General features: G+C 33.2%; 1 protein-coding gene and 1 pseudogene across 1 annotated transcript; both read right to left on the bottom strand.

Moving 5' to 3' along the window:
* Positions 1 to 8,696: 8,696 nt before the first annotated feature.
* LOC109148096 (probable aquaporin PIP-type pTOM75) lies at positions 8,697 to 11,144 on the bottom strand. The gene is made up of 4 exons (XM_019295874.1): positions 10,721 to 11,144; positions 10,277 to 10,572; positions 9,118 to 9,258; positions 8,697 to 9,007 (listed from the first exon to the last, which is right to left on the bottom strand). The coding sequence occupies exons 1-4, from the start codon at positions 11,049 to 11,051 to the stop codon at positions 8,912 to 8,914; spliced, it is 864 nt and encodes a 287-aa protein (XP_019151419.1). The 5' UTR covers positions 11,052 to 11,144; the 3' UTR covers positions 8,697 to 8,911.
* A 2,009-nt stretch (positions 11,145 to 13,153) lies between these two features.
* On the bottom strand, positions 13,154 to 14,159 carry LOC109147750 (annotated as a pseudogene).
* Between the last annotated feature and the right edge of the window lie 1,063 nt (positions 14,160 to 15,222).

Genomic DNA, 15,222 nt, shown 5'->3' with positions numbered 1-15,222 from the left:
AGTATAAGTGCATGGACTTACAGACTAACAAGATTTATGTGTGCAGGCATATAAGGTTTGATGAGACATTTTACCCTTTTGCTACTAATCTACTGTTCAGTCTTCTCAACCTGTGCAAAATATTCCATGGGCTGAATCTGTTCTTATCACACGCCATCAGCTGCTCCTCCCCGCGGGAATGTCCCGATTCCATCCGTGGCACCTTCTGATCCGCACAGCAGCGACGACACACCGCCATCACTACTGCACACCGATGCTAACCCGCCAGATGTGCCCGAGCACGAACCGCCTCAGCCAACGGATCAACTTGCCAAGCGGCCTCGCGGTCATCCTTGAGGTAAATCTATTAAGTCAACATTTCAAACTCACGAGATGAACACTCGCAGTCGTTCTCAGGCTCCTCCAACGGCTTTAATGGTTCAGGTGTGTTCTTCAGATCCTACTTGTTATACACAGGTAGTTAAGTTTCAAGAATGGCGTGAGGCTATGGACCAAGAATTTAATGCCCTTATACAAAATCAGACATGGCAACTTGTGCCGTCTCAGCTAGGTTTGAACATTATTGGGTGCAAATGAGTCTTTCGTACAAAACGAAAGGCAGATGACTCCGTTGAAAGGCATGAGGCAAGACTTGTAGCAAAGGGGTTTAACTAGGTGCCAGGTCAAGATTTCTTTGATACTTTTAGTCCAGTGGTTAATCCAATCACATTCAGGTTACTCCTTTCTCTGGCTCTATCGTCTGGATGGTTTATTAAACAACTTGATGTTCATAATGCCTTCTTAAATGGAAATCTATATGAGACTGTGTACATGAAGCAACCACAAGGTTATATTGATGCGCATCATCCAAATCATGTCTGCTTACTGAAAAGATCTCTTTATGGCTTAAAACAAGCCCCTAGGGCTTGGTTTAATCGTTTACACACTTTTCTACTATCTATTGGTTTTCAGGCATCGAAAACGAATGTATCTCTATTTTATCACTCACAGAGATCTGATTGTGTATATCTGTTGGTTTATGTGGATGATATACTTATGATGGGAAATAATCAGGACCTGATCACTCAGCTAATTGCTAAACTCTCGGCTGTGTTTAAAATTAGAGATCTTGGTGATCCAGATTTTTTTCTTGGAAATGAGGCAATTAAATGCAGAGATAGAATTTTGCTTTCGCAACAGAGATACATGCATGACGTTCTAAAACGTGCTGGAATGGCAGAATGTAAACCATTGTCTACTCCTATTTCTTCCTCCAAAATCGTGAGTACCAACACAGATTTATATGATGATGCCACACAGTACAGGAGTTTAGCATGTGCTCTACAGTATTTAACTATCACTCGTCCTGGTCTTTCCTTTGCCATCAATCAGTTATGTCAACACATGCATGCTCCTACCATTACTCACTGTGAGCATCTAAAAGAGACTTAAGATATGTTAAAGGAACTGTTAACTTTGGTTTAAGAGCCAGGCTAACATCTTCAAGAGAAATTCATGCCTTTTTTTATTTCAATTGGGCTGGCTGTCCAGAAGATAGAAAATCTACTAGTGGCTTTGCTGTATTTCTTGGTTCTAATCTTGTGTCATGGTTCTGCAAGAAACAAAGAATTGTTGCTAGATCTTCTACAGATACCGAATATAAAGCTCTAGCAAATGTTTGTGCTGAGGTAACATGGATTATGTCTCTTTTACGTGAACTTCATGTCCCAAATATTTCTGTTCCAAAGTTATGGTGTGATAATCTTGGAGCTACATATATGTGCGTCAATCCCATATTTGATGCACGCACCAAACACGTAGAAATAGACTACAAGTCAATTTCATCTCAACAGAAAGATCAACTTCCAGACATATTCACCAAAGCATTGCATGGTCCTAGATTTTCTTTTCATAGATACAAGCTACAGGTTACAAGTATACCATGCGCTTGAGGGGGAGTATTAGGACTTTGTATTTTAGTCATTATATGACTCCCTATCCTAGTCTTCCTATGATTCATCTTCTATATATACCCCCTCTATGTATAGTTGTAATCACAGTTCATATAATACAGTTTCTCTCAGTTCTCATCCTAAAGAGTCAATGCTCCCACACTGACCTCTCATTCGAGAAGCCACAGCTATGCCGCTCGACCACAAGGCCTTTGGCCTTCAAAATTCGAATACATATTTATTTTATTAGCTTCTCAAAAGATGGGTGCATTTTTTCCTTCTTCAAGCGCATATTTTGCCTGCTTCTTCGAGTGCATATGTTGTGTCTTCCAGTGCATAGTGTTTCTCTTCGAATGCATATTTATTTTATTAACTTCTCAAGAGATGTGTGCATTATTTTCCTTCTTCAAGTGCATATTTTGCCTTCTTCGAGTGCATATGTTGTCTCTTCCTGTGCATAGTTTCTCTTCGAATGCATATTTATTTTATTAGCTTCTCAAGAGATGAGTGCATTATTTTCCTTCTTCAAGATCATATTTTTCCTTCTTCGTGTACATGTTTGTCTCTTTGAGTGCATATGTTTGTCTCTTCGAGTGCATAGTTTCTCTTCGAATGCATATTTATTTTATTAGCTTTTCAAAAGATGGGTGCATTATTTTCCTTCTTCAAGTGCATATTTTTCTTTCTGCAAGTGTATATTTTTGTCTCTTCGAGTGCATAATCGTTATTAAATTAGATTCTCAAAATAATATTTACGGTGCATAACTTTGAACCTACATATGTGTACATATCTTGAACTTTGAAATGCATAATTTTAAACCCTATGATGCATAACTTTAGTTTAAACTTTATGGTGCATAAATTCGAACCTTCAGGTGCATAACTTCAAACCATATGATGCATAACTCTAGTTGATATTTTAACGCAAATTATTCCATTAAGTATTAGTAATGGTTGAATAATTTGATTGCAGAAGTGTTCTTCACCTTAATTCTGTGATTAACACTCAAGGAGAGTAGAGAGAAACTTGTACGTATACACACAGACGTACACATGTATGTATAAAGCCAGAGAAGATCAGTTCATATGCAAAACTATAATTATTATTCTTTTGCATGCTAATCTATTTCATTCCAGATTCAAACCAATATAATGAAATGCTAATTAAAAGCCACCTAAATACAAATTATGGTATAGTTCAAAAGAAAGCTCTCTACTCTCAAGCGTATAAAGAAAATAAAATCTTTCATTTTAGGCGGTTGATCTGGATTAGATCAACAACTCAAATATATATATATATATATATATGTATATGTGTCTATATGTGTCTATATATATATAGAGAGAGAGAGTGAGTGAGAGAGAGGGAGAGAGAGAGAGAGTGAGTGAGAGAGAGAGAGGGAGAGATATAGGTATATATACTAAATATCATTGAAGAATTATATACTTAGGTATTTTAATTTTTAAAATTAGGACTTAGTTTTTAAATTTTTTTAAGAATTAATTTCACTTTTGGTCCCACGATTTTTGAATTCTTATCATTTTTGGTGCACAATTTTAAATTTTTTTAATTTTGGTGCCTAACTTTGTATTTTTATCAGTTTTGGTCCTTCCAGACAAATTGACGGTAAAATATTTCCGAATTTTATATTTTAGGGGCAAAATCGTCATCCCATGAAAAGATCTTCAATATTTAAACAAAAGAAAAATCATATTAAGAGGAAAAAAAAAGAGTTTGCCAATGGTTGAAACTATAAATCTCATAGATCTGTCTGATTTCTGCTCGTCTTTCCCATTATTCTCATCATCAAACACCTATAGATATAATTTTACAGTGATTTTGTTTAGATATTGAAGATGTTTCCTTGAGATGACGATTTTACCCCTAACAATATAAAATACAGCAACATTTCGCTGTCAATTTAGCCAAAAGGATCAAAACTGATAAAAATAACAAAGTTAGGCACCAAAATTAAAAATTTTTAAAGTTGTGCACTAAAAGTGATAGAACATCAAAAGTCGTGGGACCAAAAGTGAAATTAATTCATTTTTTTAATCTTAAAAATTGTATTAATTTGATACTTTGACTAAGAGTTGACTAGAAACGGGAGTGGAGAATTTTTTCAATTTTCCACCAAGGTTGAGGATGGATGGGGAGTATACTCCCCCTTTTGACCCTGTCATTCTTATTTAAGGCTTTAAGTACCACCTTTATCAATAGATTCTACTGAAGAGTCTGGAACAAATTTTTAATTCATAATGTACATTATTTTAACTCATAAAATTTAACAACATTGTTTTAGACCGTGATTTGCAGACATGACTGGGACATATATGTATTCTTAAAAAATTTCTAAACTTCAAGTTTAGGAATATTTTTTAGCCAGGCCTTATATTCGGCCCATTTAATATGGGCTGGATAATGTACTTCTTAATTCTCTCTTTCTATCTATACATCTACTATCTACTATACTAATAAGAGCCCAAGAGAGTTAGGCCTATAATGGGTAGAAAAAATGACGGTCAAATTTTTTAATCAAATGAATGGCTCAGATTGATCAGATTTTAATTTTTTCTTAAGATTTACTAATTTATCCTTAATGAATATGATTATTCGTTTAACTTTTCCGTTAAATATTATCTTTTCCGTTAATTTCTGTTAGTTCACCGTTAACTTATTCATTGATTTCAATAAGAAAGGTCTTAAGTTCGAAGTTCGAACCCCATCCCAATCAAAGTTGGCATATTTAGTACTCTATTTTACTTTTATTAAATTAAATAATAATTTAGTAGTTACAACAAAAAATAATACATATGCATTTCGATCTTTAATTTAGAATTATGTATCTACAATGTTTTTATTCAAAAAAATTATTCATTATCAATAAATTAAATAAGAGAAATAATTTCATTAGTTATATTGTCTTTATTTTTCTCCAATATAAAAATTCTTTACATTCAAATCCATCAATTGATTATATTCGCTACATTATCCCTACAATGTCTTTATTAAAAAAAAATTATTCATTATCAACAAATTAATTAAGAGAAATAATTTTATTATATTATATTGTCTTTATTTTTCTCCAATGTAAAAATTCTTTACATTCAAATTCATCAATTGATTATATTCACTACATTGCCTATTATCTTTTTTGTGCACTATTTTTTTTAATTAAATATCAAAGTTATAATACAAAATAATGTTATATATTTATTTACCAAGTATTTTATTAATACCATGAAAAAATTAAGAAAAATATAATTAATAAAGTCAATCATATTAACTACTTGAGGAATTTGTTGACAAAGAGAGTATTCAAATCACACAACAAATTGAAGTGAGGACTATCTCGTAATGTCCTTGTTTGACAATCAGTAGTTAGCGGTTAGCGTTAGCGGATTATATTAGCTGATTTGACCAGCGAAGTATATCAACGGTTGGTAAAAAGATATTTGAAAAAATTAGTTTTTTAAATTAACATGTAAAATGACCTAAGGTATACATATATTTAATAATAATAATAATAATAATAATAATAATAATAATAATAATAATAATAATAATAATAATAATAATAATTGTTTTTTTGTTTAAAAAATAAAAAAATAATAAAAAAAATATAATTAAGCCAATCATATTAACTACTTGGGGGATTTATTTACAAAAAGAGTATTCAAATTACACAACAAATTGAAGTGAAAAACTACCTCGCAATGTCGTTGTTTGACAATCAACAATTAGCTCTTCAATATTAGTATATATTTAAAATTTTATGCCCTAATTTTTATTTGCTCCCCTTATGTCCCGTATTTGGTTTCAACCATACCTATACAATTATTTTATTGACAATTATAATCAATATTGACTATATTATCTTGCATTTGTAAACTTAGAATTACCTATTTAAATACGCAAATTCAACATTCAATTATTTATGCATGAACAATTCTAATATAATCCTGCATTGATATACTTTAAAGTACTTATTAAAAAAACATTGGGCATTATCCCAATCGCGCAATGAGCGTAAAAAACTAGTTACACAAATATATGACGAATTATATCGTGCACCAAGACAGACAATGCATTGTGCACTTTGACCAAAATGATGTCGTTTTGTATCTGTTTTTTTTAGAAATTATGTTTTCCGTTTTTACCGTTAACTTCTAAAAAAATTCCTATTTCAGATGTACATAAACTTATAACATAATACACATAAACTCATAACATAATACACATAATCTAACATAATACATAATATACATAAACTCATAACATAATACACATAAACTCCTAACATAATACACATAAACTCTTAACAGAATACACATAAACTCTTAACATAATACACATAAACATTTAACATAATACACATAACTCTTAACATAATACATATAAAATCTTAATATAAAAAATGACATCGTTTTGGGCAGGGCGCACAATGCCTGGTGCACGATATAACAATTGCAAATATATAGGTTGGTTTAGAAATTTGAAAATATTTTTTGTAAAAGATTTTTTATTTTTTATATTTGGCTAAAATTCGTAAAATTATTCTTGTATGTTTGGTTTTTTTTTATAAGATGAATAAAAATTCATTATAAGATTATTTCTTTAGAAAATAATATAATATAACGATCATATTATAATAGTTTGAAAAAATAAAAATTAATACTATTGATTTTATTAGAAATAACTGAATATCAACTCCAAAATAAAATTTAAATTTGGCATTGAAAATAAATGGTCACGGGAAAAGAGTGGGAATTGTAAATGTGAAAAATCATAGCTCTTTCTGGGCTTCTCCAACCATACTTTCATATATTTTTTTCTCCATTATTAATCATAACGACTTACAAAATAAGGCGCATGTTGCACGTATCACGTGTGACAAATTCCGGTCATTGATGGGTGGATCGTTATGTTGTGCAATCGTGTGCACCATGCAAGGTGCATACGGAATTAGATTCATAATTTTTATACTATAAATTCATAATTTCTATATTATAGATTCATAATTTTTATACTGTAGATTTATAAAATTTATACTGTAAATTCATAATTTTTAAACTGTAGATTTATAATTTAAATACAGTAGATTTATAATTTCTATACAGTAGATTCATAATTTCTATATTGTTCTATACTGTAGATTCATAATTTCTGTACTGTAGATTCATAATTTCTAAACTGTATAGTTATCAAATTATGAACATATAGTTCTGTGATTTGTGAACACAGAGTTCAACAATTGGGAATATGAACATCGAAAATTATGAACATAGAGTTCTGTAATTATGAATATAAAGTTCAATAATTATGAATATGAAATTCAAAAATTATAAATATATAACTTTATAATTATAAACATAAACAGTATGCATCATGCATAATGCACACGGTTGCAGAACATAATTTGCCATGTTTCTTTACCAAAAGGGACCAAATGTGGGCTATCTATCGCCCATTGTTATATTTGGTCATTGCAATTTGCACATGAATTTTGATCGATTATTGTCTCACAATGATTTTCGGGAATATTCTATTAAAAATATTCCACATTGAAAAATAGAGTGAATAATAAGTTTATAATATTTTAAGTAAGATTAATTAATGTATCAAATTTAAATTTTGTAATGTAATTTGACCTATGAACCAGTTAAGTGTAAATTATATTGTTATATAATAGACCTTTATTCAAAATGGAACCATTTTATATTAAAACGTTAATTGTGTCAATTAGTATATCATATATAATAACATTCATATTTTTTTTTTTTGAAAATAATAACATTCATATTATATTATATTCATACTCAAAAAAAATATTCATAATATTTGTTTTATGTTTATAAATCTGAACTTTAATAATATACATAAGTACTAAACTACAATACGTCAAATCTATGACACTACTCTATAGTAAATTCATACTATTTTTTCTATATATTCATAAAAAACAAAATTTAATATATTTAATGTACTTAAATATTACAATACAGTATATATGCATCATAATTGTAATGTACAATGAAGGCACTTAGTTTAGTTGTAATGTGCTATAAAAAGAAAATAAAATAAAATAAAAATAAAAACAAACGACAACGACATAGTTTTGTACTACTTTAAAACATCATTTTGAATTATAAGAACAATGATCACTTTACAAAGTAAACCATCCAATACTACTTTAAAACATCATTTTTGAACTATAAGAACAACGATCACATTACAAAGTAAACCATCCAATATTACCAATTGAGTAGCCCGCACAACTTAGAGAAAAGATTAAAGTTTAAACTTTACAACTACTGTGTGAAAATTATATTCAAAGTGGACAGATCTTTTGTATGCACAACAATTTGATCGTGACTGTTAAACTATTGAGACACGTGATTTACATCCTCCTAAATATTCTGTCAGGTCATTGAGCTCAGTATTTGAAAGAAACCATAATTTAAACCTCAACAGTTACAGTGTGAGAATAATATTCAAAATGAATGATCTTTTGTGCGCACAACAATTTGATCAGGACTGCTGAGCCATTAAGACATCGTAATTTACATCCTCCTGAATACTCTGTCAGGTCATTGAACCTTGGGATTGAGGATTCACCAATTTAGTAACCTCAACCTAATCTTACTTATCTTTTATTCATGTATTATGTGATTTAATGTAATGTTTCTTTTACAATGTATTAAAAGAATAATGTGAATAAAACTACTGTGTTTTGTGTAATGGAAAAAAAGGGTAAAACAAAATTAGATAGATAAAGAAATCTAGTTTGATTGGAAGGGGAGAGCAAGAAATCCTTTAGATACAGCATAACCTGATATAATTTACACACAACTGACAACACCAATCAGAATCCACACAAGTACAGTACATAACATCTCAAACGAAAAAGGGAAGAAAAAAAAATGAAAAGAAAAAGATAATGGAAGCATTGGCTTCATGGTAGATTCTTCCAAGATTCTTATGCCCTGCTCTTGAATGGAATCGCTCTGATAATGATCTGGTGGTACACTGCAGCAAGAGCAGCTCCAATGAAGGGTCCAACCCAGAAGATCCACTGCAAAGAAACCCGAAAATTTTTGCATTTCATCAGCTTCTTTCGAAGATAAAAACGTAGTAAATTAGTAATAATGTGATGTGTGATTTATATTGCTATATAGAACTTACGTGGTCATTCCAGGCGTCGTCCTTGTTGTAGATAATGGCGGCTCCGAGACTCCTGGCAGGGTTGATGCCAGTTCCGGTAATGGGGATGGTGGCCAAGTGAACCAAGAAAACTGCAAATCCAATGGGAAGAGGGGCCAGAATCTGCAGTTCAAATCCACAACAGTAAGTTAAGAATGCGCCATGTTGTTTTGGTTTGATACCAAATTGAATGACAGGATTTCATCTCAACTAAAAGTTTAAGCTGATAATAAGACAACACATTTATATTTTACATATAAAGTGCTCAACAATGTTGCAAAAGACCTAAAAGTTAAACTTATTGGCATTCTTGGTTTGAGCCAGTCAGATATGGAGTGCAGAATTCCATATTTACCTCAATCTGGTCCTTTACCGGCTAGGGTCAGATTCAAAAACATATAAACATATGACAACTAGAGTGCAGAATTCCATGGCTAGGGGCAATGGATTATGGAACAAACAAACAATTAAGTACAGCTAAGCAAGGAGATAAAACTATGTGCTAACACACTGATACATGGATTAGTGGGATTGTGGGGGGATTGAATGCTCTACATACCCACCCCTAATCATAAAACTTAGGGGACCCACCATCTTATATCATCATGTGAGTCTCACTACCAGGGGGTTGGTATATGGGTCCCACAGTAATAAAAGTTACAACACCTCAAAAGCAGCTCTACCAAATCAAACATCATCAGCACATGGCAAAGCCTGAAGATGAGAGCATCTTTTTGCAAGACCAAAATCCAAAAGCAAATTCCATTCAGAAGGCAGAAAATAAAAAGCCAAAATTGTTCTTGCACAGTTGCACTCCACAGACCACAGTACACAGTTCTTTTATTAAGATATAGATGCTTCATATCACAACATTAATAAATGCTTTTTTTCTTTTAATTTAAGGTTGACATGACTATTATTAAATGTTAAAATGGTATGTTTGGGGCTCAGGCAAATCCACAGTAAAATTTGTCTTTTCTGAACTGAGATAATATAATCAAGTTGATATTATCACTGCAGAACATATAATCAAAGCAAACAGCACATATACAGGTTACTTCATGATCAAATTTGTATATATATGTTGAATTAGAAAGCAGTAGAGGAAGAAGGGTAAGGAGAGAGAGAGGGGGGTTCTTACAGGAACATGTGAGTCTCTGGCATTTCTCTTGGCATCAGTTGCAGAGAAGACAGTGTAGACAAGGATGAAGGTGCCAACAATCTCAGCACCAAGGCCATCTCCCTTGGTGTAACCATGGGCTACTGAGTTGGTACCACCTTTGTAGAACATGTATTCAGTCTTCTGGAATCCCTTCACCACCCCAGCACCACAGATGGCTCCAAGGCACTGCATCACCATGTAGAAGAGAGCCCTAGTCAAGGACAGTTTCCTTGCCAAGAACAACCCAAAGGTCACTGCTGGGTTGATGTGCCCTCCTGTTCAATTCCCAACAAAGATTCAGTTTCATAAGCCAAAAAGACTGGATCTTTACACACAATTCTATCATGGGCTAGGAAAATAAACCAAGATATTCTTGAAAGATTACATCTTTAGCTAAGATAGGGGGAAGAATGATGATCTGACCTGAGATACCAGCAGTGCAGTAGACAAGGGCAAAGATCATCCCACCAAAAGCCCAAGCAATACCCTGAATACCCACAGACTTGCAGATCCCATCAGACCTCTTCACACCCATAACAGTCAAGATGGTGATGTAGAGGAACAAGAAGGTGGCCACAAACTCAGCAATCCCAGCTCTGTAGAAGGACCATGAGGTGAGCTCACCAGGCTCAAACAAGGGGGCTGGGGGTGGCTCCTTGTAGTCCTTGTCTGTCTGAGCTGCTGTGCCCAGTGGTTGGGTCTCCCTGAACTTGTTGGCTCCAAGCTTAACATCCTCTTCCTTGCTCTCTGCCATTTTTTCCCCTCACTCTCTTCTTGACCTCTTTCTCTCTCTCAACACTATGAAAAAGTAAAGGTGGTGAGTATTGGTAAGCACTGCAGGGTTTGTGGGGTTTTATATAGTGGAGGTGCCTTTGTTTTTTTAATCTATCATCACTTTTCAAGTATGTCTTATTTTACCTACCTTTGGTTTTTGTTACTCCAACAGTAACTCTAACCTTATTCCCCTCTTTTTTTTTTTTTTTTTTTTTTTTCACTGTTGATCCTATGTTATCATGTAATATCTGTTTATACATATTTTTTTATTTTTTTTTAATTTAAATTTATGATCTTTTATTTGGAAAAGCTATATATAGTTATAACGCTTGACTATATGATTGTAAGATAACGGTAACTAAATTAGTCATGTTGTTAACATAATAATAACAAGATTACAAATTCAACTCCCGACAAGAATAGTCTATTAACTACTTAGGTTGAGCTAGCGCTTATCTTGTCAATCAAAAAAAAATTATCATGAAAAAATTATTAAATTAATTACTTAAACATAATTTTCATATTTAAACATTATGAGTTTGATTCTTACTAATAAACTTTTTTTAGCCTGTCATATAAAGATTTCCTAATGAAATTTTCTTCGTTTATGTGATCTGTGAATTAATGTAATTTATTTTTTTATACGATTTGTTACTATATGAACTGAATTTACATAGTGCGCATTTTAGATAATTGTAAAATATATATATATATATATATATATATATATATATATATATATATATATATATATATATATATATATATATTGAAGTGTGCTTAATGTAAGAGATGGTTCTGGAAAGGGCAGATGGATAATGAAAGATTCCAGAATGGTATTTTTGTTGTTCTTATCCTCTATAGAGTTGGTGGCAATGTGGCATCATCGAGCCATTATTTTATTCTTTTTCTAATGTTATTTAAGACTAATAATGTGTGGGGTTTGATTAGCTGGTTTGCCCCAACTCATACATACCCTAATCACTATGTAACAATGTGGGCAGCTAAGCACTATATCGTTTTTCGTTCATCTTATTCAAATAATTCCATGCCAACAACATTTAGTGTGGATTAAATCTTTTTCTCGAAAATATTATTTTCTCTTCTTATATTTATTTTTTAACGTTCAAAGTTTGATATAATAAATTTGATATATAGTTGTGACTTCTCAAATGAGAGGTCTTAAGTTCAAATCCTAGTGTGAGAGTTTTGATTTATATTAAAGAATAAAAGTGAGAGAGTAGAAATAGAAGTTTATGTAGTAGAATTCATTTCAATTCTCCTATTTTTATATCTATTCTTTTCTTCAATTTTTCAAATATCTAGTATTTTTTATTCTCGAGGGTAATCCTGGCAGAATTTGTCTGACATTATTTTGGTAATCACAATGAATCAAGTTTAACTATATATGAAGCTGTTTATTGACTTTCTTGGTTGGTTGTCTCCTTTTGATCATATATTTGCTAGGGCCACAAGGTGGGTTCACCCAAAACACACTTTCAAATAGCGATTGCGAACTATATGCTTAGTTTTCAATTGGAGAAACAAATGAGTATCAGAAAATTTTGTTTTGACTACCCTAAATAAGATTTATCTTTCTTATGTTATTTGGAAGCTATTATGTATGGCAAATTATAGAGTAAATACCACCTATGGTCCCTCGAGTTTGGTGGCATCGCCATCAATGGTCCCTAACTTTCGTAATTACCATCCGTCATCGTCCGAGTTGTGAAAGGTTACCTTATAGCGTCCTTCCGTTACTTCCTCCCGTCTTAACCGTCAAAATGGAGGGTAATATTGTCATTTGACTTATACGAAAAGAGTTAATACCAGCCAAGGTCCCTCGAGTTTGGTGGTTTGGCCATCTTTAGTCCCGAACTTGGCCAAACACTATTAAAGAAAGTTGGTGATTTCTCAACTTCCAACTCGAACTCCCTCTTCTCCTATACAATATTAAAGAAAATTTACAAATGTATAGTATTCTCCTCTTCAATTTCTCTCAACGCCATTGCCTACATATTAGCAGAATTCATATATATTCACACAAAAAAAAATTTATGATATGATAATGAGAGAAGAAACTTAAACTTGGGAATAATGGTATTGAGCAGTCGGATACTCTCTAATATACATCCTGTGGAAATCCGTGGGAGGAAGAAGCAGAAAATGCTTCTCCCCCGTGATCACGGCGTATAGATTTTCATAATGGTCTTTATGGAATGATGTCTCGGACAAATCATTCCCAATCTAGAGGTTCACGGCATCAGGAAGGCATCCTAGGGCCTCGGATGCCCAGGAAAAATGGGGCTCACAGTCCGAATCGAGAGCCTCATACTCCAAACGGAAGCAATCATTCTGTTGCTGCAGGTAAGTGATGGTGGAACTGTTGTCGAATTGGAGAACCTTTGACAGAGCGTCAGGGAAAGGGAGCTGCTCGACATGTGCTGAAGCCAAGCAGGGGGAAGAAGGGGAGGTGGTTGGGGTAAGGTGGAGGGAAACGGTGGAGGAGGAGAGGGCGTCGAGGAGGTACTGGGTAGAGTGCCAGAGAGTGGCGGCTGGCCAGTGGTTGATGGCGGAGGAGATGAGGCATGGCTTGTTGGGGGAAACGTAGTCGCGGAGGAAATGAAGAGGCGTAGGTGGACAGAGGAGGCGGTCGATTTGAGAGGTCGTGCCTAGGCTTAGATCCCGAACTTCTTCCTACAGGTTCTGTAGAGTTTCCTCCATGATCACTGGGGAAATAATCAACTGAAATAAAATCTTTAGAAAGGTATTGTGGAACAGACAAATGCTTTAAAAATAAAAAGATAGTAACCAAGCAGAGGATTCACCTCAGCAAAATTCCTTTGAGCAGCAAAGCCAGCATAAAAACAGCTCCTCGTAGCAGCCTATCACAAGAAAGATATCAGAGTGCATTATTGAACAAAACTTGCATTTCTCCAGTGACAATACCTATTTGGTGGAACATATGTGTAGAGAAATACACTTGGGTTGAAAAGTTTACCTGTATTAGTGCAGCAGTTGATCTCCCTGCTCCAGCAACCGCACCAACATGTACAAACAGATGGGGAAATGCTGGAGTCAGTATCTCCAGTCCATAAGCAGCATTCTCCAAGAGGTCAGCAAACAGCCTCCAACCTTTTGGACGGACATCAAAATGCCTGCCATAGTTTGACAACAGAATCTTGCTAAGATATCCAATTCCATCCTTGAGCACCCAAACTTGGGACTAAAGATGGCCAAACCACCAAACTCGAGGGACCTTGGCTGGTATTAACTCTTTTCGTATAAGTTAAATGACAATATTACCCTCCATTTTGATGGCTAAGACGAGAGGAAGTAACGGAAAGACGCTAGAAGGTAACTTTTCACAACTCGGAGGATGACGGATGGTAATTACGGAAGTTAGGGACCATTGATGGCGATGCCACCAAACTCGAGGGACCATAGGTGGTATTTACTCGCAAATTATATTATGGACCAGGGTTTCAACGTCCACACTGTAGACCCTGATTCAATATACAGAATTTGACTTCATAATATACAAAATTCATGTTCATAATGCACATAATTCATGTTCATAATGCACATAATTCATGTTCATAATGCACATACACATAAACATGATATAATGAACATGAATTCTGTGTATTATGAACATGAATTCTGTGTATTATGTTAAGAGTTTGTGTCCTCAGCTATATAATACACATAATTCATGTTCATAATGCACATAATTCATGTTCATTATATCGTATTTATGTGTATGTGTATTATGAAATAAATTATGTGCATTATGAACATAAATTCTGTGTATTGGATCAGAATTCAAAGTACATTGTGGACCTTGGTCCACGATATAACGATTGATTATATATGATCATTGTTTATTTCATTCATATCCTTAAGTATTGACTGTGAATTTCTCCCATGCCCAAAACTAATAAATAGTTTTCAAATTTAATCTGAAATACTTTTTTTAAAAAACTAATCTGAAATACTTAAACTTGAAAAAAAAAATGATCATAAAGCGCAAAATTTTGAATATTTTAAACGTAATCTTTTTGGGAAACGTGACAGCAAAGGTTGTAATGTGTTTTTAATTTGAGAGGAATAAATCACGACCACAAGTAAAAATAAACGCAATCGAATGG

Source organism: Ipomoea nil, unplaced genomic scaffold, assembly GCF_001879475.1.
Source record: "Ipomoea nil cultivar Tokyo-kokei standard unplaced genomic scaffold, Asagao_1.1 scaffold2036, whole genome shotgun sequence".
NCBI classification, from domain to species: Eukaryota; Viridiplantae; Streptophyta; class Magnoliopsida; order Solanales; family Convolvulaceae; genus Ipomoea; species Ipomoea nil.
This window is presented reverse-complemented; position numbering and strand designations above follow the sequence as displayed.

Excerpts from the sequence above, each read along its gene's own strand:
- LOC109148096 (XM_019295874.1), bottom strand. The coding sequence starts at position 11,051 with ATGGCAGAGAGCAAGGAAGAGGATGTTAAGCTTGGAGCCAACAAGTTC. Across the intron at positions 10,573-10,720 it reads CTGCACTGCTGGTATCTCAG|GAGGGCACATCAACCCAGCA; the intron begins GTCAGATCATCA and ends GGAATTGAACAG. Across the intron at positions 9,259-10,276 it reads CCAGAGACTCACATGTTCCT|ATTCTGGCCCCTCTTCCCAT; the intron begins GTAAGAACCCCC and ends TTTGAACTGCAG.